This window comes from Mobula hypostoma, chromosome 4 (genome assembly GCF_963921235.1).
Source record: "Mobula hypostoma chromosome 4, sMobHyp1.1, whole genome shotgun sequence".
NCBI classification, from domain to species: domain Eukaryota; kingdom Metazoa; phylum Chordata; class Chondrichthyes; order Myliobatiformes; family Myliobatidae; genus Mobula; species Mobula hypostoma.
The window spans coordinates 3,065,813-3,090,561 of NC_086100.1; the positions used below are offsets into that span (position 1 = coordinate 3,065,813).

At 47.4% G+C, this 24,749-nt stretch overlaps 1 protein-coding gene across 1 annotated transcript in view; it reads right to left on the reverse strand.

Annotated features, from left to right (window-relative positions):
• Positions 1 to 236: 236 nt before the first annotated feature.
• Positions 237 to 24,749, reverse strand: part of LOC134345092 (claudin-1-like) — a 52,478-nt gene continuing 27,965 nt past the window's right edge. Inside the window, exons 2-4 of the mRNA XM_063045248.1 lie at positions 21,652 to 21,816; positions 12,840 to 12,924; positions 237 to 1,808 (exon numbers count right to left, since the gene is read on the reverse strand). Of these exons, the coding sequence (XP_062901318.1) occupies positions 1,655 to 1,808; positions 12,840 to 12,924; positions 21,652 to 21,816 (404 nt within the window). The 3' untranslated portion in view covers positions 237 to 1,654. The remainder of the gene's footprint in view (positions 1,809 to 12,839; positions 12,925 to 21,651; positions 21,817 to 24,749) is intronic.

The following is a 24,749-nucleotide window of genomic DNA, read 5'->3' on the forward strand; positions in this document are numbered from 1 at the left end:
TCCCAACCTGCGAAGACTGAGTTTAAAGACCCCTCCTGCTGGTTTGTCTGTTCCAGGATGGCTGGGGTCACCAATCCGTTCTTTGAGGAGGATAGGTTGGCACAGGGCAAACAGGTAATGGGGTCTGCCAATTCAAGAGTTTCTGCAAATGTCGGAAATCCAGAGCAACACATACAAAATGTTGGGGGATCTCAGCAGGTCAGGCAGCATCTATGGATATGAATAAACAGTTGAAGTTTTGGGCCGAGATCCTTCATCAGGACCGGAATAAGAAAGTGGGGAGACGGGAATGAGGACAAGCTGGCATGTGAGAGGTGAACCCAAGTGAGGGGGGAGGTGGGAAGGTGGGTGAGGGTGACAGAGTGCGAAGGTGGGACGTTGAAGGAGAGGAGAGTGGACCAGGGGAGAAAGGGAAGGAGGAGGGACGCCAGGGGGAGGTGAGCAAAAGAGAACAGGTGAGAGAGGAGCCAGAATAGGGAATGGAAAAAGAGAGAAGGGAGAAATTTCTGGAAGATGGAAAAATTGATGTTCATGCCATCAGGCTGGCTACCCAAATGGAATATCAGGTGTTGTTCCTCCAACCTGTGTGTGGTCTTATTGCGGCAGTAGAGGAGGCCAGGACCAATATGCCGGAATGGGAAGGGGAAGTAGAATTGAAATGGATGGCCACTGGGAAATCCTGTCTTCTGTGGCAGACAGAGCAAATTGCTAGACAAAGCAATCTCCCAATCTGCATCGGGTCTCACAAACATCAGAAACAGAAGACAACCGTCAACAGACTTGCAGTGAGGTGTCGCCTCACCTGGAAGGATTGTTTGGAGCTTTGAGTGGTCGTGAGGGAGGGGTGTGCGGGCTGGAGTAACACCCACCACTGCAAGCAGGACAAGTGCCAGGAGGGAGGTCAGTGGGGAAGGATGAGCGGACAAGGTGTCTGCAGGTGCTGGCGATCCAGAACAAACTACGCAGAGTGCTAAATGGACTCAGCAGGTCAGGCAGCAGCTCTGGGGAGGTGTGACCTGGACACGTTGAAGAACCGTAACTGATCATCAACAAGACAACTATGGAATGGGGACCTCTGCTCCACCCTCTGGTCGGACTTCTGTTCAGGTCGACACAAAGGGCAATGTAGATGATATGAAGGTGAACTGGAGTCTGGGTGAAAGTCTCCTCTGGGTGTTAGTCTCCTGGGGTCCCCGAGTGTGACATTAGAGAGATCACCCTCCACCCAGTGACCTCAGAAGCAGGCTATGACACATCCAATCTCCCCTTGAAAGAAAGCTGCTTCAGATACTACATGTTGCAGGAAAGCCTTAATATCTACATTCTAAATAATGAAATGGGAATTACTCAAGATTACTTGAAATGAAATGACAGGACAGTGTGTGATGGTCAGATATTGTGGGTTAAAATGGACACAGGTGGGGCCCAAGCAGACAGAGTCACATTTGCTGTGGATACATCACTGCTGATGCTCTGAGATTAGAAATGGGTTCCAGCAAGCCGCAAAGGCCCCCACACTAATACCCTGCAACCCTTTCAGTCCCCAGCTGTCTCCGTGGGAACCATCATCAGGGGTAACATTTGGCAAAGCTCAGAGACATGCAGGGTGTGCCCAGTCTGAGGGGGAACACGTCAGCCCCCGCCGGGGCCAAGCTTACACGTAGTTCTTTGGGGCAGAGGGAGTTGATCGCGGGTATGAACGTCCTGAGGACCTGCCTTTGACACAGGAGCAGGTGAGGAAAGCTCCTCCCAAAATGGAGAGAGCAGCCGCTGCCCAGCCAATGAAGAGGGCCTGGCCAAGCTCAAACCTGCAAGGGAACACAGAGCAAGTTCCGGTTTAATTGTCATTCAACCATTCATGAATACCCATGAATACAGCCAAACTTGAAGTATAGCCCAAGTCCAAGAACACTGAACAAATTACTGCCGACTCCACCCACCCTGCCAGTCACCTATTCACCAAGTTGCCATCAGGGAGACGCCACGTCCATTGGCACCAGGTCTACATGTCAGCTCTGAAGCTTCTTTCCTGTAGCTACCCAGCTTCTCCACAAAACTCACTCAGGTGTAATACCCTGACTGTCCCTGTTCAACTTCTGTGAAATGGCCTTTCCTGCTCTCCTTGTTCTGTGAGAATTATTCAGTCTGTTCACATGCTTACATTTATTTCAGTTTGAGTATTGACGTTTCAGCATGTGACCGTTCAGCTAATTGTAGATTCCTCATGGCCGTTTGCACTGTTGTCTTGTTAATTATTGGTTGCTATTGTGTTGTCTGTTCTGGTATTGCCCTCTGTTTTATGTTTGGCACTGAACTGCGATCAATTCTGGACAGTTTCACATACTGGCAATAAAGATAGAACAGTGAAAGTCTCGTCCTAAGAATGGTCTGGTGAATCTCTTCTACAACGCCTCCAATGTTGGTCACCTGTTGTGGACATCAGAGAGTGCATGGGAGAAGCAAGTAAACCAGACACACTGGATCAATCGTTATTGCTCTGAACAGCCAGAACTCAAAGGGCTGAATGGCTGACTCCTGCTTCCATTCCTCAGCTTATGGAACGTAGAAGAGTCCCGGCCCTTCAGCTCATAATGTTGTGCCAACCTTTTAACGTACTCTAAGACCAATCTAATCCTTCCGTCCTACAAAACCCTCCATTTTTCTATCATCCATGTGCCTAATATATCTGCCTCTACCACCATCCCACAGCATGTACCACACACCAACCGCTCTCTGTATTAAAAAAACCTACATCCCACACCCCCCCCCTCCACCCATACTTTCCTCCAATCATCTTAAAATTCTGCCTCTCATATTAGCAATTTCTACCCTGGATAAAGGGTTTCTGACTATCCACTCGATCTTTGCCTCTTATCATCTTGCACTCATCTATCAAGACACCTCTCATCTTCCTTCACTCCAAAGAGAAAAGCTCTTGGTTATTCCACCTATCCTCATAATATACACTCTCTAATCCAGGCAGCATCCTGGTAAATCTCCTCTGCACCCTCTCTAAAGCTCCCACATCCTTCCTATAATGACCAGAACTGAACACAATACTCCCAACGCTGGTCAAACCAGTTTTATAGACCTACAACAATACCTTGTGGCTCTTGAACTCAACCCCAGACTAATTTAGGTCAACACACCATGTGCCTTCTTAACCACCCTATCAACTTTTGAAATCTATGGACATGGACCCCAAGATCTGTTCCTCCACACTGCTGAGAATCCTGGAGCAGATGGTATAGGGAAGTGTGTAATCGGGGGAGCAAGGATTATGCTGCCATTAGCAGGATGATCTGGGGATTTTGATGTTTCAAAGGGACAGGGAGGGAGGTAAAAGAAAGCTGAGGGAGTGGCAGTGGTAATCAGTGATAATATCTCCGAAATGCACTCCCACTGAGAGATTTCATGGACAATAAGTTAACTCAATTCCACTTCTAGCTCTGCAATTATTTACTGGTTCATTAAGGTTGTTGTGGATGATGAAACTGATGCTTATGTGGCCAAGTTTGCAGATAATACAAAGATAGGTGGAGGGGCAGGTAGTTTTGAGGAAATGCAGAGGCTACAGAAGGACTTAGACAGATGAGGAGAATGGGCAAAGAAGTGGCTGATGGAATACAGTGTTGGGAAGTATATGCTCATGTAAGGAATAAAAGCATAGACTATTTTCTAAATGGGGAGAAAATTCTAAACTCCAAGTTGCAAAGGGAGTTGGGAGTCCTTTGCACATTAAATCAGTGGTGTGGAAGGCAAATGCAATGTTAGCATTCATTTCGAGAGGACTAGAATATAAAAACAGGGATGTAATGCTGAGGATTTATAAGGCACTGCTGAGGCCACAATATGGAGTATTGTGGGGCCTTTATTTAAAAAAGGATATGCTGACGTTGAAGAGGTTTCAAAGGAGGTTCATGAGAATGATTTCAGGATTGAAAGGCTTATCGTATGAGGAGCATTTAATGGCTCTGGGACTGTACTCACTGGAATTCAGAAGAGTGAGGACTGGCCTCAAAGAAACCTTTCAAAAAGTTGAAAGGCCTGGATAGAGTGGATGTGGAGAGGATGTTTCCTGTAGAGGGGCGCTTAGGACCAGAGGGCACAGCCTCAGAATAGAGGGACATCCATTTAGAATGGAGATGAGGAGGAAATTCTGTGGCCAGAGGCTAGTGAGTAGAATTTGTTGCCACAGTTAACTGAGGAGGCCAGAACTCCGGATATATTTAAAGTGAAAGTTGATTGGTTCTTGATTAGTCAAGGTATGAAAGGTTATGAGGAGAAGGCAGGAGAATGGGGTTGAGAAATGGTGAAGCAGACTCGACGGGCTGAATGGCCTCATTCTGCTCCCACGTCTTATGGTTTTAGCCAAGGGTGGTACTGGGGGAAAGCTCCCACCAGCTATTAAATGCTCCCAATGGCATATGTCTCAGACAGCCTCTGATGAGCAAGTCGGGCTCCTGGCCTTCACGTGTGGCTTAGCTACTGAGCCCCGCCAGAGCAGTTTCTACTGACAGGAGAAGGGGAAAAGATGGGTTACAGGCACCTTAAAACCAGTTGCTTTGGGCATTTGGGGCTGTTCAGCTGTGCTTGGTGGCTCATCTAGGAGCACAGAAACTCTGACATGAAACCTCCACTGTCTTTTGGCTTTACCCACCCAAGGGAAAGGCTTTGGGAGTAAACCCCAAGGGAAAAATCCAGAGCTGAAGTCCCAAATACAGTCCTACGTTGCTTTCAATGCTGACTGACAACTCCTACGATGCCACTGGTGCCAAACTGTACCGGTCTCTGCCACTCATTTTGGTTGATCAGCTGTGTGGAGAGGGGGCACCTGCTGGGTGGGCAACAGCTCGCTCTCCAGATCATACTGCCCTGGTTTGTGTATGACGCAGAGCTGGGACGCAACACCTCTGTCAACACCGACCTACGGAGGCCTCACAGGATTATTCACTGGTGGAAAAAGAGGGGCCGGGCACTGGCTACACTACATTCTGTTGGTTTCAAGGGAACAAGAGTCCAACCCACAAGACCAGCGCAGATCCCATTTGACCTCATTGCCATTTCCTGCTCACTCACTGTCAACATCCCCTCGAACCTACTCAGATCCCTGAGGGAGAGAGATTCCCGCCTGCACTGCACTTCCTCTGAAACCCTGTTTCCGTTTCTACTGCCTCACATATGAAAGGATCTGTGTAGGAAACTGCCCTGTGGCGGACAGGATGCCCTGCAACGAGTGGTGAAAAATGCCCAGCACGTCACCAGCACCGGCCTCCCCACCATCAAGAACACGTATACAGAGAAGTGCCAGAAAAGGGCCAGTGACATCATGAAGGATCCCTCCCACCCTGCTCATGGACTTTCTGTCCCACTCCCATCAGGGAGAAGGCTATGTAGCATCTACGTCAGGACCACCAGACTCAAAAGCAGTTCCTTTCCCCGAGCAGTAAGGCTGATCAACACCTCCACCCACTAACCCACCCTCCATACCCCCAACCACCACGACTTTATCATTTCCTGTCAGTCACTTTATGTACAGACACTCCTGTGCCTAGTGTCGTTTTATGGACATACAATCATAATGAACTTGGTCAAGTGTCAGGTCAGTGGCAGAGCATTTTGGAGATAGTGATCACAATTCTATCTCCTTTACCATAGCATTGGAGATAGATAGGAACAGACAAGTTAGGGAAACGTTTAATTGGAGTAAGGGGAAATATAAGTCTATCAGGCAGGAACGTGGAAGCATACATTGGAAACAGATGTTCTTACGGAGAAACTGTTGTAGTCAAGAAGAAAAGAAGAGCTTACGAAAGGTTCAAAAAACTAGGTAATGATAGAGATCTAGAAGATTATAAGGCTAGCAGGAAGGAGCTTAAGAATAAAATTAGGAGAGCCAGAGGGGACCATGAGAAGGCCTTGGCGGACAGGATTAAGGAAAACTCCAAGGCATTCTACAAGTATGTGAAGAGCAAGAGGATAAGACATCAGAGAATAGGACCAATCAAGTGTGACAGTGGAAAAGTGTGTATGGAACCAGAGGAGGTAGCAGGGTTACTTAAAGAATACTTTGCTTCAGTATTCACTATGGAAGAGGAACTTGGCGATTGTAGGGATGACTTGCAGTGGACTGAAAAGCTTGAACACATAGATATTAAGGAAAAGGATGTGCTGGAGCTTTTGGAAAGCATCAAGTTGGATAAGTCACCGGGACCGGACGGGATGTACCCCAGGCTACTGTGGGAAGCGAGGGAAGAGATTGCTGAGCCTCTGGCAATGATGTTTGCATCATCAATGAGGACGGGAGAGGTTCCAGAGGATTGGAGAGTTGCAGATGTTGTTTCCTTATTTAAGGAAGGGAGTAGAGATAGCCCAGGAAATTATAGACCAGTAAGTCTTACTTCAGTGGTTGGTAAGTTGATGGAGACGATCCTGAGAGGCAGGATTTATGAACATTTGGAGAGGCATAATATGATTAGGAGTAGTCAGCATGGCTTTGTCAAAGGCAGGTCGTGTCTTATGAACCTGAATGAATTTTTTGAGGATGTGACTAAACACATTGATGAAGGAAGAGCAGTAGATGTAGTGTATAAGGATTTCAGCAAGGCATTTGATAAGGTACCCAATGCAAGGCTTATTGAGAAAGTAAGGAGGCATGGGATCTAAGGGGACATGGCTTTGAGAATTCAGAACTGGCTTGCCCACAGAAGGCAAAGAGTGGTTTTAGACGGGTCATATTCTGTATGGAGGTCGGAGACCAGTGGTGTGCCTCAGGGATCTGTTCTGGGACCCTTACTCTTTGCGATTTTTATAAATGACCTTGATGAAGAAGTGGAGGGATGGGTTAGTATATTTGCTGATGAAACAAAGGTTGGAGGTGTTGTGGATAGCGTGGAAGGCTGTCAGAGGTTACAGCGGTACATTGATAGGATGGAAAACTAGGCCGAGAAGTGGCAGACGGAGTTCAACCCAGATAAGTGTGAAGTGGTTCATTTTGGTAGGTTAAATATGATGGCAGATTATAGTATTAATGGTAAGACTCTTGGCAGTGTGGAGGACCAGAGGGATCTTAGGATCCGAGTCCATAGGACGCTCAAAGCAGGTTGACTCTGTGGTTAAGAAGGCATATGGTATATTGGCCTTCATCAATCGTGGAATTGAATTTAGGAGCGGAGAGGTAATGTTACAGCTATATAGGACCCTGGTCAGACCCCACTTGGAGTACTGTGCTCAGTTCTGGCCACCTCACTACAGGAAGGATGTGGAAACCATAGAAAGGGAGCAGAGGAGATTTACAAGGATGTTGCCTGGATTGGGAAGCATGCTTTATGAGAACAGGTTGAGTGAACTCGGCCTTTTTTCCTTGGAGCAACAGAGGATGAGAGGTGACCTGATAGAAATGTACAAGATAATGGGAGGCTTTAATTGTGTGAATAGTCAGAGACTTTTCCCCAGGGCTGAAATGGCTAGCACGAGAGGGCACAGGTTTAAGGTGCTTGGAAGCAGGTACACAGGAGACGTCAGGAGTAAGTTTTTTACGCAGAGAGTGGTGAGTGCGTGGAATGGGCTGCCGGTGACGGTGGTGGAGGCTGATACGATAGGGTCTTTTAAGAGACTCCTGGACAGGTACATGGAGCTCAGAGAAATAGAGGGCTATGGATAAGCCTAGGACAGGTTCAGTACAGCTTTGTGGGCTGAAGGGACTGTGTTGTGCTGTAGGTTTTCTGTGTTTATATGTTTTGTGACGAGAATACACATAAAATTAAGATGTTTGCTGGCCTGGGTTAGCATCAGTGACATCAGCAAGTGGACTGCCACCTGCCCTCAGGGGAAGGAGAGATAAGGAACAATGGAGCAGCGTCTGGAGATGTGTAATGAAGGGACGGGGGAGAGAGACCTGTCTGGAGCGGCTCCCCCCCTTTGAACCTTGAACTGTTTGAAGTGATGGACAGGCGATACCCCAGCAGGGGGATAAAAAGGGACCGGTTTGCTAAGGCAACACACACACGACACCCGAGGTAACGAGACCCTGGAAGCGGTACGCCTCTCGCGAGTCGGTGAGAAGTATCAGACAACGACCAGGGTGGAAAGGTACGATCAGCGGGAACCCGGTGTGTGTCCGCCCTTGCCTGGGTGCCGGGTTCACTGCAGAGGATCGACCGCATCTGGAGGAGGGGTCACAGTCGGTGACCTCAGGTGACATCACCAAGGACCCGCCCAAAAGCTGCTTGTGAGCAATCTCGCCGGTCTGTGAGTGAAGCCGTTCTGAATGATCAGTTGTTCCTGTTCTCTCTCTCTCTTCCTCCACGTTGTCCATCGCCATGGCAACGATTACTGCGAACTGAACTACTAAACTGGACTGAACTTTGAGTCACTTTGAAATTTGGTCATTTACCCCTAGACAACGATAGAGCTTGATTGATGCTGTTATCTTAATTCTGTGCACATGTGTGTTTATCATCGCTGAACTGTTGCATTTATTATCCTTTCGATTACTGTGTTGCTTGTTTTCTTTAATAAAACTTTCTTAGTTCTAGTACTCCAGACTCCAACTGAGTGATCCATTTCTGCTGGTTTGGCAACCCAGTTACGGGGTACGTAACATAAGTGGGGTTCTCGTCCGCGATTTTGAACGCTAAATTTGGGGACGGAGTAAATTGATTGGGTTAAAATTCCCGAAAGAAAGAAAAGACAAACAGCAGAAATGGAAGCTGAGGAATTTATAAAGGCGCCGACCTTGGAGGCATTAGAGGATGCCAGGAAATCGGAATTGATAGCTGTGGCCAAACGGTTGAATCTTGCTAAGGTGAAGTCGACAATGAGGAGAGAGGAGATACACAGAGCTATTGTAGAGCACTATGTATCTAAAGGTGTGTTTCCCCAAAGTGAGCTGGGGGTGGTGTCTATTGAAAAACCTGTTGGAGACGCGGTACAGGTACAGCTTCAAAAACTGAGACTCGAGCACGAGTTCCGGGTACGGCAGTTAGAACACGAAGAGAAGCAGTTAGAAAGGCAGGAGAGAGAGTTAGAAAGGTGGGAGAAAGAGAAAGAGAGAGAGAGAGAGAGACAGTTAGAGAGAGAAGAGAAAGAGAGGGACGGTTAGAGAGAGAGGAGAAAGAGAGGCAATGGGAGAGAGAAGAGAGAGGGAAACAGAGGGAAAGGGAATTTGAGCTGGAGAAGTTAAAGATAAGGGCCGAGCAGGGGCTCGTGCCGAACCAAGGTGGAGGGTTCCGGGCGACCCAGGAGGTTAGGCTGGTTCCCCCATTTGACGATACCGACGTGGATCGGTACTTCCTCCACTTCGAAAAAGTGGCTATAAGTCAGGACTGGCCGAGGGATAAGTGGGTTGTTTTACTTCAGAGTGTACTGAAAGGGAAGGCCCAAGAAGCTTACTCAGCTTTGTCCGCGGAAGATGCCCAGAGGTATGAGGTGGTGAAAGAGGCCATCCTCAGGATTTATGAGTTGGTCCCGGAGGCATACCGGCAGAGGTTCCGGAATGCGAGGAAGCAGTGGGACCGCACGTATTTGGAGTTTGCCCGTGAGATGCAGACATATTGTGAGCGTTGGTGCGCCTCGAAAGGGGTAGAGGGGGATTATGACAGACTGCTACAGCTGATCCTGATTGAGCAGTTTAAAGGTTGTGTCCCTGAGGGTATGAGACCCTACCTCGATGAGAAAGAGGCAGCCACGTTAGCCGCAACTGCTAAGTTAGCGGATGAGTATGCGTTGATGCATAAAATGAAGTTTGCCCCGAGTAAAGGCTACCAGAAGGGTAGTCAGGACGGAGGGGAGAGTCCGCCGGAAAAGTCAGAAAGTAAGCCGGGGACTAGTGAAAAGGATAAGGTAGACCGGGAGCAGTCTGGTAGGAAGTCTCCTGGGGTCGTCTGTTATAATTGTGGGAAAGTCGGACACTTTGCGTCCAGGTGCTTTGCCCCAAGGAAGGAGGCGGGGAAAGGAAAAGCGGCAATGTTGAATGGCTGTATTGAGCTGTTAAGCGAACCGCTAGGGAAGGACAGGTCTGAAAAAGTCCAGGAAGGGCGCGAGAGGTTTATCTCGGCCGGATTGGTGTCAGTGAAGGAGAGGTTAAAACCAGTTCCAGTGCGGATCTGGAGAGACACGGGAGCGTGTCAGTCACTAATACTGAAGAGTGTATTAGAGTTTAGCTCAGAGACCCAGACTGGGGAGGTAGAGGTCAAAGGTGTTGGGGAAGGGACAGAGTCAGTCCCTTTGCACCAGATACACTTACAGAGCAACCTGGTCTCTGGACTAGTCACGATCGGGGTGAGGTCCGAATTACCGATGAAAGACGTGGAAGTCTTGCTCGGTAATGACATCGCCGGAGGAATCGTGTTCCCAGTCGTGAGATTGACAGGTCAGCCTGCCAGCATTGAGGCCCTGCCCATGGACTCACAGGTTCATCATGGGGCTGCAGTAGTGAATTTAGCTGTGGTGGTAAATTTAGCTGAAACATTTCTGCCAACCTTGTATGAGACAGGGTGTAGTGAGATAAGAGGTAGTGAGGGAGCTGGGACGGACGTAGCAGTAGCCAGGAAAGAATTTGTGCAGACGCAGGAGCGAGACGAGGGGCTGATGGTTTTGGCAGAGACCGCTCTCTCTGACACAGCTTTAACAAGGGAACTATTAGGCTATTGTGCGGATGAGGAAGTGCTAAGGAAGAAAGGGAAATCAAGGACAGTACCCGCAGATGAGGAGTGGGGGGCGGTGCAAAAGAGTTATGGGGATGGGGTTTTTAACATGGCCCACGAGGTACCCCCCGGTGGACATTTTGCGGTGCTGGAGGAAACAGTTGGTGGAATCATGAAAGAGATTTACCGGCTGCCCAGGGGGAAGAATGTTATTGATCATGACCGACGCGAACTGAGACGGTCACCGGCTTTTGATATGCTAACAAACCTAGTCGGTGTTAGCGTGGAAATCAATGAAGCTAGGGCCCCCCTGATAAGAGGAAAAAAACCATTTTGAAAAGATTAGGATGGGATCGATCAGATGGGAGAAGGCTATTGTTTAGGCCAGGTCTACTGATAAGGTCTCTCCCTTAATCCCCGAACAAAGCGAATCTTTAGCAGAAGTAATTAAACGACTCGCGCCCGTGGGTTTGATTGTCCCGAGGAAATGCAAAGAACTGGGACGTTGGGTGATGTCTGTTACAATAGGGCGGCCTAGTAAACAACACCCATATTTTTTGAGTAATTCAGTGACTAAAGGGCTGATGAACACAGAGGTGTGTATTGGCAATTTAATACGGCTGTCTGAAGCCAGTTTGATAGTGAACCTTGAAAAAAATGAATTCGGCCACACGAGGGTCACTTACCTGGGAATTGTGGTGACACAGGGGCAGCTGGCAGCGATGCAAGCTACAGTGCAGGCTATCGCTGACCTCCCAACCCCGACAGACAAGAGGGCCCTCAGAAGGCTCTTGGAGATGGTGGGGTACTGCAGGAAGTTTTGCAATAACTCTGCGGTCAATACCCGTCCCCCTCCTACTAAGCCCTTGCGAGAGAAAACTGAGTCGGAATGGGACGACCCTTGTTATTGTGGTCCGGGACAAAACCAAATGAGAGGTTACATTGGTCGCAATTCATCAGTGTTTTTGGCCACTATGAAGTTTGCTAAATTGGAGCCTGGTCTAAGGGATTATTAATAACACGTGTAAAAGGAACAGAAAATGCGATGACTGTCTATCAAGGTGTTGACAGCTTCAAACTCGCTGTGTTAGCCAAATAGCTGATAAAGATGTATATTTGTGTATGTATCAAATAATGTATTCATGTTTGTAATTTTTACCTCCCGGTAAAAATCCTTAAAGGGGGGAAGTGTGACGAGAATACACATAAAATTAAGATGTTTGCTGGCCTGGGTTAGCATCAGTGACATCAGCAAGTGGTCTGCCACCTGCCCTCAGGGGAAGGAGAGATAAGGAACAATGGAGCAGCGTCTGGAGATGTGTAATGAAGGGACGGGGGAGAGAGACCTGTCTGGAGCGGCTCCCCCCCTTTGAACCTTGAATTGTTTGAAGTGATGGACAGGCGATACACACGACACCCGAGGTAACGAGACCCTGGAAGCGGTGCGCCTCTCACGAGTCGGTGAGAAGTATCAGACAACACCCGGGGTGGAAAGGTACGATCAGCGGGAACCCGGTGTGTGTCCGCCCTTGCCTGGGTGCCGGGTTCACTGCAGAGGATCGACCGCATCTGGAGGAGGGGTCACAGTCGGTGACCTCAGGTGACATCACCAAGGACCCGCCCAAAAGCTGCTTGTGAGCAATCTCGCCGGTCCATGAGTGAAGCCGTTCTGAATGATCAGTTGTTCCTGTTCTATCTCTCTCCTCCTCCACGTTGTCCATCGCCAGGGCAACGATTACTGCGAACTGAACTACTAACTGGACTGAACTTTGAGTCACTTTGAAATTGGTCATTTACCCCTAGACAACGATAGAGCTTGATTGATGCTGTTATCTTAATTCTGCGTGTTTATCATCGCTGAACTGTTGCATTTATTATTCTTTCGATTACTGTGTTGCTTGTTTCTTTAATAAAACTTTCTTAGTTCTAGTACTCCAGACTCCAACTGAGTGATCCATTTCTGCTGGTTTGGCAACCCAGTTACGGGGTACGTAACAGTTTCTAATCAATTTGTGTATATAAGCTATCTAATGTATTTATATTTATTGTGTTTTTCATCTTTTTTTTGTGCTGTATCAGATCTGGGAACAACCCTTTCAAATTCATTTAAACCAAATCAAAGCTGTTGCCGCGAGAACTTTGCCCAGTGGCAGAAGACTGCAGGCTTTTCTTCCCGTTCCACGCAAAGCTTACCGAGTGTTTACCGGGGTGGCGTGGGTATAGAAATCCCGCACAACGTTGTTTCCGTACCATGCTGTGGCAATGAGCGCGAGGAGACCTGCGAGGTGGGATGGGAGCGTTACTGTCTCGGACCTTCAAAGCAGGCAAATTCAAGTTCAAGTTTACTGTCATCTGACTGTACATATATATAACCAAACTAAACAACCTTCCTCCAGACCACAGTGCACCCACAAAACATATCACACACAACAGCTACAACAAAATATTACCACAAACTAAAATAATTTTTAAAAATCCATGCAGTCTGCAGCACAGGTAAACAGTAAACAGCTCTCTGTCCTGGTGACGAGACCTCGCTGGTGACAGGGGATTCATTAGTCTCACAGTCTGAGGGAAGAAGCTGTTTCCCAGTCTGACAGTCTGAGTCCTGATGCTCCTGTACCTCCTTCCTGATGACTGGGTGAGAGAGATTGTGGGATGGTGGTAGGGATCCTCAACAATGCTTCCGGCCCTTCGTCTCCCAGTGAATGTCACAAATAAGGGGGTGATCCTCTCAACAGTTCTTATTATTGATAACATTTATCCAACTGGTGGATCATTGAAATCGCAATATATAAAACAACACTAACACTGATCATCAACCTGTCCCAGCATCAGTGAGATCAGACTCATTTATCTCTTGTACATCAAAACCTACAGTGAAACATGACGTTTGCAATAACAACCAACAAGACATGACCACGTAGCGATTAGCAGAACACTTTACACTGCCAGTGATCCTGGTTTGATATCTGCTGCTGTCTGTAAGAGATTTGTATGTCCTCCCAGTGACAGTGCGAGTTTGCTGTGGGTGCCCTGCTTTCCTCCAACATTCCACAGACGTACGGGTTCGTTCAGTGAGCTGTGGGTGAGCTGTGTCAGTGTGTCAGTGTGTCAGTGAGTTGTGGGTGAGCTGTGTTAGTGAGTTAGTGTGTTAGTAAGTTGTGGGTGAACTGTGTTAGTGAGTTGTGTTAGTGTGTTAGTGAGTTGTGGGTGAGCTGTGTTAGTGAGTTTTGGGTGAGCTGTGTTAGTGAGTTGTGGGTGAGCTGTGTTAGTGTGTTAGTGAGTTGAGGGTGAGCTGTGTTAGTGAGTTGTGGGTGAGCTGTGTTAGTGTGTTAGTGAGTTGTGGGTGAGGTGTGTTAGTGTGTTAGTGAGTTAAGGGTGAGCTGTGTTAGTGTGTTAGTGAGTTGTGGGTGAGCTGTGTTAGTGAGTTGTGTTAGTGAGTTGTGGGTGAGCTGTGTTAGTGTGTTAGTGAGTTGTGGGTGAGCTGTGTTAGTGAGTTGTGTTAGTGAGTTGTGGGTGAGCTGTGTTAGTGAGTTGTGGGTGAGCTGTGTTAGTGAGTTGTGTTAGTGAGTTGTGGGTGAGCTGTGTTAGTGAGTTGTGGGTGAGCTGTGTTAGTGTGTTAGTGAGTTGTGGGTGAGCTGTGTTAGTGAGTTGTGGGTGAGCTGTGTTAGTGTGTTAGTGAGTTGTGGGTGAGCTGTGTTAGTGAGTTGTGGGTGAGCTGTGTTAGTGTGTTAGTGAGTTGTGGGTGAGCTGTGTTAGTGTGTTAGTGAGTTGTGGGTGAGCTGTGTTAGCCTCAGAAACATGGCAGTGCTTGTGAGCTGCCCCAGCACATCCTTGTTTTGTGTTTTTCGTTGAGGCAAACGATACATTTCATTGTTTCAACGTACATGTGATAGATAAATAAAGACAATCTTCTATCCTCTTAATATCAAAGAAGATATTAAAAGCTTTTTTAAGTATATAAAGGGTAAAAGAGAGTTGAGGGTAGATATAGGACCAATAGAAAATCACGCTGGAGATATTGTAATGAGAGACACAGAAATGGCAGAAGAACTGAATAAGTATTTTGCATTATTTTTCACAGTGGAAGACATCTGCAGTATACTGGACATTCAAGAGTGTCAGGGAAGTGAAGTTTGTACAGTGAAAATTACGGCTGAGAAGGTGCTCAGGAAGCTTAATGGTCTGAGGATGGATAAATCTCCTGAACCTGATGGAATGAACCCTTGGGTTCTGAAGGAAGTAGCTGGAGAGATTGCGGAGGCATTAACAATGATCTTTCAAGAATCGATAGATTCTGGCATTGTACCGGATGACTAGAAAATTGCAAATGTTACTTCACTATTTAAGAAGGGTGGGAAGCAACAAAAAGAAAATTACAGACCTATTAGTCTGACATCGGTAGTTGGAAACATATTAGAGTCAATCCTCAAGGACGAGGTTATGAAATACCTCAAGGTGCATGACAAGATAGGCCCAACTCAGTGTGGTTTCATGAAGGGAAGATTCTGCCTCACCAACCTATTGGAATTTTTTGAGGTAATCGCAAATAAGATTGACAAGGGAGAGGCTGTGGATGTTGAATATTTGGATTTTCAAAAGGCCTTCAATAAGGTGCTGCATATGAGGCTGCTTAATAAGATGAGAGCCCATAGAATAACAGGAAAAATATTGGAATGGGTGGAGCATTGGCTGATAGGCAGAAAGCAAAGGGTGGGAATAAAGGGATCCCATTCTGATTGGTTGCCGGTTACTAGTGGTGTTCCTCAGGGGTCGGTATTGGGGCCACTTCTTTTTACAATGTATATCGATGATTTGGATTATGGATTAAATGGTTTTGTGGCTAAATTTGCGGATGACACCAAGATAGGTGGAGGAGCAGGAAATGTTGAAGAAGCAGAAAGGTTGCAGAGAGACTTGGTCAGTTTAGGAGAGTGGGCAAAGAAATGGCAGATGAGATACAATGTTGACAAATGTACGGTTGTACATTTTGGAAGAAGAAATAATCGGGCAGATTATTATTTAGCTGGGGAGAAAATTCAAAAATCGGAAGTGCAAAGGGACTTGGGGGTCCTCGTGCAGGATACCCTAAAGGTTAACCACCAAGTTGGATTGGCGATAAGGAAAGCGAATGCTATGTTGGCATTCATTTCAAGAGGAGTAGTGTATAAGAGTGAGGAGGTGTTGATGAGGCTCTATGGGGCATTAGTGAGACCTCATTTGGAATACTGTGTGCAGTTTTGGGCACCCTATCTTAGAAAGGATGTACTGATGTTGGAGAGAGTTCAGAGAAGATTTACGAGGATAATTCCTGGAATGCAGGGGCTAACATATGAGGAGCGTCTGTCGGCTCTTGGACTGTATTCATTAGAGTGTAGAAGAATCAGAGGGGATCTCATAGAAACGTTTCGAATGTTGAAAGGGTTGGACAGAGTAGGTGTGGAAAGGTTGTTTCCCTTGGTGGGTGAGTCCAGGACAAGAGGCCATAGTCTTAGAATTAGAGGGTACCCAGTTAAAAGAGAGATGAGGAGAAATTTTTTTAGCCGGAGGGTCGTGGATTTGTGGAATTCGTTGCCATATACAGCTCTGGAGGCCCGATCATTGAGGGTGTTTAAGGAGGAGATTGACAGGTATCTAATTAGTCAGGGTACCAAGGGATATGGGGAAAAAGCCGGAAATTGGAACTAGATGGGTGAATAGTTTAGCCCATGGTGGAGTGGCGGAGCAGACTCGATGGGCCGAATGGCCTACTTCTGCTCCTTTGTCTTGTGATCTTGTGATGATATTACGGAATACCTGGAGGCACATGACAAGATAGGTCAAAGCCAGCATGGTTTCCTGAAAGGAAAATCCTGCCTGACTAACCTACTGCAATTCTTTGAGGAATTACAAGCAGGGCAGACAAAGGAGATGCAGTAGACATGCTGTACTTGGATTTTCAGAAGGCCTTTGACAAGGTGCCGCACATGAGGCTGCTTAGCAAGGTAAGAGCCCATGGAATTACAGGGGAGTTACTAGCATGGGTGGAGCATTGGCTGATCAGCAGAAAACAGAGAGCGGGAATAAAGGAATCCTATTCCGGCTGGCTGCCGGTTACCAGTGGAATTCCACAGGGGTCAGTGTAGGGACCTCTGCTTTTTACGATGTATGTCAATGATTTGGACTATGGGATTAATGGATTTGTGGCTAAATTTGCCGATGATACGAAGATAGGTGGAGGAGTGGGTAGTGTTGAGGAAACAGAGAACCTACAGAGATTTAGACAGTTGAGAGGAATGGGCAAAGTGGCAAATGAAATACAACGTTGGAAAATGTACGGTCATGCACTTTGGAGGAAGAAATAGACGGACAGACTATTATTTAGATGGGGAGAGAATTCAAAATGCAGAGATGCAAAGGGACTTGGGAGTCCTTGTGCAAGATACCCTATATGTTAACCTCCAGGTTGAGTTGGTTGTGAAGAAGGTGAATGCAATGTTGGCATTCATTTCTAGAGGTATAGAATATAAGAACAGAGATGTGATGTTGACACTCTATAAGGCACTTGTGAGACACTTGGAATATTGTGTGCAGTTTTGGGCTCCTTATTTTAGAAAGGATTTATTGACAATGGAGAGGGTTCAGAGAAGATTCACGAGAATGATTCCAGGAATGAAAGGGTTACTGTCTGAGGAACGTCTGGCATTTCTTGGGCTGTATTCCCTGGAGTTCAGGAGAATGAGGGGGGATCTCATAGAAACATTCCAAATGTTAAAAGGCCTGAACAGATTAGATATAGCAAAGTCATTTCCCATAGTAGGGAATTCTAGGACAAGAGGGCACATCTTCAGGATTGAAGGACGTCCATTTAGAACAGAGATGTGAAGAAATTACTTTAGTCAATAGGCTGGTCCTGGACTTATTTCTTGCATAAATAATTTACATATTACTATTGAACTATTTATGGTTTTATTACTATTTATTATTTATGTAACGATATTTATATAACTGTAACGAAAACCAGTTTCCCCGGGGATCAATAAAGTATGACTATGACTATGACTAGTCAGAGGGTGGCAAATCTGTGGAATTTGTTGCCACGAGGCCAAGGCATTGGGTGTATTTAAGGCAGAGATAGATAGATTCTTGATTAGCCAGGGCATCAAAGGGTATGGGGTGAAGGCAGGGGATGACTGGAATGGCGGAGCAGACTCGATGGGCCGAATGGCCTACTTCTGCTCCTGTATGTTATGGTTTTTTGGTCTCTTTCTACAGGGGCACAATTGAGAGCATCCTGACTGGCTGCATCACTGCCTGGTATGGGGATTGTACCTCCCTCAATCGCAGGACTCTGCAGAGAGTGGTGCGGACAGCCCAGCGCATCTGTAGTTGTGAACTTCCCACTATTCAGGACATTTACAGAGACAGATGCGTAAAAAGGGCCCAAAGGATCATTGGGGACTGAGTCACCCCAACCACAATCTATTCCAGCTGCTACCATCCGGGAAACGGTACCGCAACATAAAAGTCAGGACCAACAGGCTCCGGGACATCGAGGACTTCTTCCACCAGGCCATCAGACTGATTAATTCACACTGATACAATTGTATTTCTATGTTATATTGACTGTCCTGTTGTACATACTATTTATTATAAATTACTATAATTTCTCATTGCATATTTAGATGGAGACATAACATAAAGATTTTTACTCCTCATGTATTTGAAGGATGTAAGTAACATCAATTCAATTCTAACCGAAGGATGTGCTGGGGACAGCCCACTGGTGTCAGCCAGCATTCTGGCACCCAACACAGCACGCCGACCACAATCAGCAGGCTGAACCCCATCCTGACCATGTCTCCCATGGGACAGTGTGAACCTGCAGAGACTCCACCCCGGCAATCGTATTGGCCGGGGAAAGGGCCGGTGTGATCAGAATCGCTCTGTGCACAGCAGCATGGGTTGTATAACTACTTGCAATGCACATTCCACATCTGATGTGGAGAGTGAAATTATTTTTAGGCAGTGGAGGCTTTGGCAGGCTTGATGGTGGATAAATCCCCAAGGGCACATGGTAGTGACCCGGGTTAAGTTCCCACCAGTGTCTATAAGGAGTTTATACATTCTCCCCGTGACTGCTGGGCCTCTGGTTCCCTCACACAGCCCAAAGACGTACAGGTTGACGTTAGCAAGTTATGGGCATGCTGTATTGGTGCTGGAACTGTGGTGACACTCAGGACTGCCCCAGCACATCCTTGGATGCAAACGACACATTTCACCACTTGCTTCGATGTGTTGATATTCATATGACAAGTTAAGCTAGAATTAATCTGAAATTGAGATCTATTGCTAGGTAAAGCAAACCGTCACTGAATACCAGTGTCAGTGGAGGGACAGGAAATCCCAGGGATGGTCTGTTTGAGGTGGCTGCAACGCTCCTGAAGTAAGATTCAGTTTGTTACAATTGGCTAATGCAAGCAGACATAATTTTAAGGTGACTGGAGGAAGTCACAGGGGGGAAGTCAGATGTGGTCATGTTACGTTAACACTGGAACACGTGGCGATATTTACGGGATGACCCCAGCACATCCTCTTCTCTGTTCATTATTGACGCAAACAACGCACTTGACTGTATGTTTTGATATTTGTTCTCTTTTTATCTGCTGTGTTGTACAATGTGGGCAATCTTCCCATGACCATAATTGCTCTTGGTGCATATTTCTGCAGAAGTGGTTTGCCATTGCCTTCGTCTGGGCAGTGTCTTTACAAGATGGGTGACCCTAGCCATCCTCAACACTCTTCAGAGATTGTCTGCCTGGCATTAGTGGTCGCAGAACCAGGACTTGTGATATCCACCACCTGCTCCCATGGCTTCATGTGACCCTGATCAGGGAGTTAAATAGATGCTACACCTTGCCCAAGGGTGACCTGCAGGCAAACGGAGGGAAGGAGCACCTTACACTTCCTCTGGTAGAGACATAACTCCACCCCGTCCCCTCACACCTCCTCTGGTAGAGACGTATGTTCCCCCTGTCCCCTCACACCTCCTCTGGTAGAGACACGTCTCCACCCCGTCCCCTCACACCGCCTCTGGTAGAGACGTATCTCCACCCCGTCCCCTCACACCTCCTCCGGTAGAGACACATCTCCACCCCGTCCCCTCACACCTCCTCTGGTAGAGACAAGTCTCCACCCCGTCCCCTCACACCTCCTCTGGTAGAGACAAGTCTCCACCCCGTCACCTCACACCTCCTCTGGTAGAGACACGTCTCCTCCCCGTCCCCTCACACCTCCTCTGGTAGAGACACGTCTCCACCCCGTCACCTCACACCTCCTCTGGTAGAGACACGTCTCCTCCCCGTCCCCTCACACCTCCTCTGGTAGAGACACGTCTCCACCCCGTCCCCTCACACCTCCTCTGGTAGAGACACGTCTCCACCCCGTCCCCTCACACCTCCTCTGGTAGAGACACGTCTCCACCCCGTCCCCTCACACCTCCTCTGGTAGAGACGTATCTCCTCCCCGTCCCCTCACACCTCCTCTGGTAGAGACGTATCTCCACCCCGTCCCCTCACACCTCCTCTGGTAGAGACGTATCTCCACCCCGTCCCCTCACTCCTCCTCTGGTAGAGACACGTCTCCACCCCGTCCCCTCACACCTCCTCTGGTAGAGACGTATCTCCTCCCCGTCCCCTCACACCTCCTCTGGTAGAGACGTATCTCCACCCCGTCCCCTCACACCTCCTCTGGTAGAGACGTGTCTCCACCCCGTCCCCTCACACCTCCTCTGGTAGAGACGTATCTCCTCCCCGTCCCCTCACACCTCCTCTGGTAGAGACGTATCTCCTCCCCGTCCCCTCACACCTCCTCTGGTAGAGACACGTCTCCACCCCGTCCCCTCACACCTCCTCTGGTAGAGACAAGTCTCCACCCCGTCACCTCACACCTCCTCTGGTAGAGACACGTCTCCACCCCGTCCCCTCACACCTCCTCTGGTAGAGACGTATGTCCACCCCGTCCCCTCACACCTCCTCTGGTAGACACGTATCTGCACCCCATCCCCTCACACCTCCTCTGGTAGACACGTATCTCCACCCCGGCATCTCTAATATTTTGGTATACACTTGACAAATAAAGTTAATCTCTGGAAGTTGATCCCAGGCTGTTTTGGGAGGCAAGGGATGGGCTGTTCTGACTGGGTATGTGGATGTTGGAGTGGATGGTTTAGGAGGAAGTTCGGGGGCCCCTATGATCAGATGTCAACCCCTTGGTCCTCCAGCAGTTTGCCTGTCGCCATGGATACCACCTTCTGTCAAACCATTCACTCACCGGGTTCAGTATTTTACCCAAGTCTCTGTCAGCCACCCTCCCCCGTGTTAACACTCAGTGATCCCCGGCTCACGGTGCCTGTGGTCACACAGGCAGATTCAGAATCTTAACCACAAGAGGTTCTGCGGATACTGGAAATCCAGAGCAACACACTCAAAATGGTGGAGGAACTCAGCCAGTCAGGCAGCATCTATGCAGGGCAATACAGAGTGAAAAATTCGGGCTGAGGCCCTTCATCAGGACTGGAAAGGAAGGGGTAGATGCCAGAATAAGAAAGTGGGGGGAGAGGGATGGAGGCCAAGCTAGAAGGTGATAGGTGAAGTCAGATGGGTAAGGGAAAAGAGATGAAGGAAGAAGCTGGGAGGTGATAGGTGGGAACAGGTAAAGGGCTGAAGAAGGAGGAATCTGATAGGAGAGGAGCGTGAACCATGGGAGAAAGGGAAGGGGGAGAGGAGAAAAGGTAAGAGGCCATAGTGGGGAATAGAAGTGGGGGTGGGTGTTTGGAACACTGCCGGGATGGTGGTAGAGGCATATACATTAGGGATATTTAAGAGATTGATAGGCACCAGGATGAAAGGAAAACGGTAGCTATATGGGAGAGAGGGGTTAATTTGATGTTGGAATAGGTTAAAAGGTCAGCCTGGGGCCTGTTCTGAGTACATACTGGGCCTGCTCTGGCCCTTCCGCGTACCTGAGAGGATGAAGAGGATACCGCCAGTGCCTGCCACCTTCGTCTTCTTTCCTTCGTCACCCGCAAGGCAGGTCGTGCATTGCATTCCCACACACGAGGCAAGGATCGCCACGGCTCCCAGCAGGATACTGATCACCATGAGGGCCCGGGTGGCCTGCAGGGTTCCTGAGAAAGGACAGGGGAACACGGTGAGAACCACTCCCGATATGCCACATCGTACGGTATTGGTATTGTCAGTTCGTTAAGGTTCTCAGACTCTGGGGTGGTAGTGGGGTTAGGCTCCCACTAAATATTAAATGATCCCAATGATGTGAGTCCCAGATAGCCTCTGACAACCAAGTCCAGCTCCTGGCCTTCACGCGTGGCGGAGTTACTGAGCTACGACGGAATCACTTCTACTGACAGGAGAAGGGTCAAAGGCAAGTTACTGGTGCCTTAAAACGTGTGGCTTCAGGCAGGTATGGCTCAGCAGCTGTGGCTGGCAGCCCATCTAGGGGAAGATCTCAAACCCCCACTGACCATGAAGGGCCTCACTATGCCATCACATGTTGGACTTCCTCACAAACAAACCTCAGATAGTCAGGATGTACAACCACTCCTCCTTCCCCATCATCCTCGACACGGCCACCCCTCCCACCCCCCCAGGGCTGTGTGCTGAGCTCACTGCTGTAAACTCTGCTCAGACAGCACGGCACGGCCAAACATCTGAGTAATCACATTGTCAAGGTGACCATTGGCACACCAGGACCAGCAGACTCAAAAACAGTTCCTGTCCCCAAGCAGTGAGGCTGATCAACACCTCCACCCACTAACCCATCCCTCCACACCCCCAACCACCACTACTTTATCATTCCCTGTCAGTCACCCTATGTACAGACACTCCTGTGCCTAGCATCACTTTATGGACATACAATCAATATATGTATATAAGCTATCTTCGGTATTTATATTGTGTTTTTATTATTGTGTTCTTTATCTAATTGGTTTTTTAATAATAATAATAAGTACCTTATTGATTCAGAGTGGGAAATTCTTTCGTTACAGCAGCAACATTTAAAGACACTTAGCAGTGTGCAGACTTAACGAATAATAATGTACAAAGAATACACACAATAGTAGTGTAGCAGTGCGCAATAATACTGTACAAAATAGTAAAGCAGAGACAGTGTACTATGATGTGTGTTCTCCTGTCGCACAGAGGCGAGCTGTTGTATATGCTTATTGCACTTGGTAGCAATGATTTCCTATAATGATCTTTGTGACAGCAGAGTTGAATGAGTTTGTTTGAAAAGGTGCTCAGCTGCATATTCAGTAGGTCATGGAGAGGATGTGCCTGATTGTCCATAATGGATGACAGTTTGTTTAGTGACTTCCTCTCCACCACTAACTCAGAAGAGTCCAGGGCAGATCCAGCCTTTTGGATGAGTTTATTTAATCTTTTTGAATCACCAGCACCAATGTCACTCTCCCAACATAAAGCCGCAAAGAAAACTGAACTCGCTACAAAAAGCTGGTAAAAGATCTCCAACATCCTGCTGCACACGTTGAAGGATCTCAGTTTCTTTAGAAAATGGAGTCTGCTGTTTCCCTTGTAAAGGCCTTGGTGTTGGTTTTCCTGTCAAGTTGGTTTGTGCTGCATCAATTCGGGAGGTTTACTCTTGTGTACTGGAAAGGACATTAACCAATGCTGAATCTACCCTTATCTGATTTCCTAAACAGCATCGCCTTGCACTTGCTGGGATTAAATTATAATCAGAAACAAAATCAGGTTTATAATTACAAGCATGTGTCATAAAACTTATTAACTTAGCAGTGGCATGTACAATGCAATACATGATAATATAGAAAGAAAAATTAAGTATATATATGTACATTAGTTTAAAAATACTGCAAAACAGAAATAATATATATTAAAATTATCATGTTTGCTGTTGTGTGCTGGGGCAGCAGGCTGAGGGTAGCAGACACCAACAGAATCAACAAACTCATTCGTAAGGCCAGTGATGGTCTGGGGATGGAACTGGACTCTCTGATGGTGGTGTCTGAAAAGAGGATGCTGTCCAAGTTGCATGCCATCTTGGACAATGTCTCCCATCCACTACATAATGTACTGGTTGGGCACAGGAGTACATTCAGCCAGAGACTCATTCCACCGAGATGCAACACAGAGCGTCATAGGAAGTCATTCCTGCCTGTGGCCATCAAACTTTACAACTCCTCCCTTGGAGGGTCAGACACCCTGAGCCAAAAGGCTGGTCCTGGACTTATTTCATAATTTACTGGCATAATTTACATATTACTATTTAACTATTTATGTTTTATTACTATCTAATTATTTATGGTGCAACTGTAACGAAAACCAATTTCTCCCGGGATCAATAAAGTATGACTATGACTATGACAATGACTAAAAAAAGTGAGGTAGTGTTCATGGGTTCAATGTCCATTTAGAAATTGGATGGCAGAGGGGAAGAAGCTGTTCCTGAATCGCTGAGTCTGTGCCTTCAGGCTTCTGTACCTCCTTCTGGGCATTAACAATGAGAGGAGAGCATGTGCTGGGTGCTGGAGGTCCTTAATAATGGACACCACCTTTCTCAGACATCACTCCTTGAAGATGTCTTGGATACTAGGCTAGTACCCAAATGGAGCTGACTAATTTTACAACTTTCTGTAGCTTCTTTCAGTCCTGAGCAGTAGCACCCCCCACCCCCCCCCCACCATCCCGTACCAGACAGTGATGCAGCCTGTCAGACAGTTCTCCTCAGTAGATCGACGGAAGTTTGAGCATTTTAGGTGACAAGCCAAATCTCTGCAAACTCTTAATGAAATATAGCCACTGCCTTTCCTCCTTTATAGCTGTACTGATATGTTGGGACCAGGTTAGATCCTCAGAGATCTTGACACCCAGGAACTTGAAACTGCTCACTCTCTCCACTTCTGATCCCTCTATGAGGATTGGTATGTGTTCCTTCATCTTGCCCTTCCTGAAGTCCACAATCAGCTCTTTCGTCTTACTGATGTTGGGTGCAAGGTTGTTGCTGTGATACCATTCCACTAGTTGTCATATCTCACTCCTGTATGCCCTCTTGTCACCACCT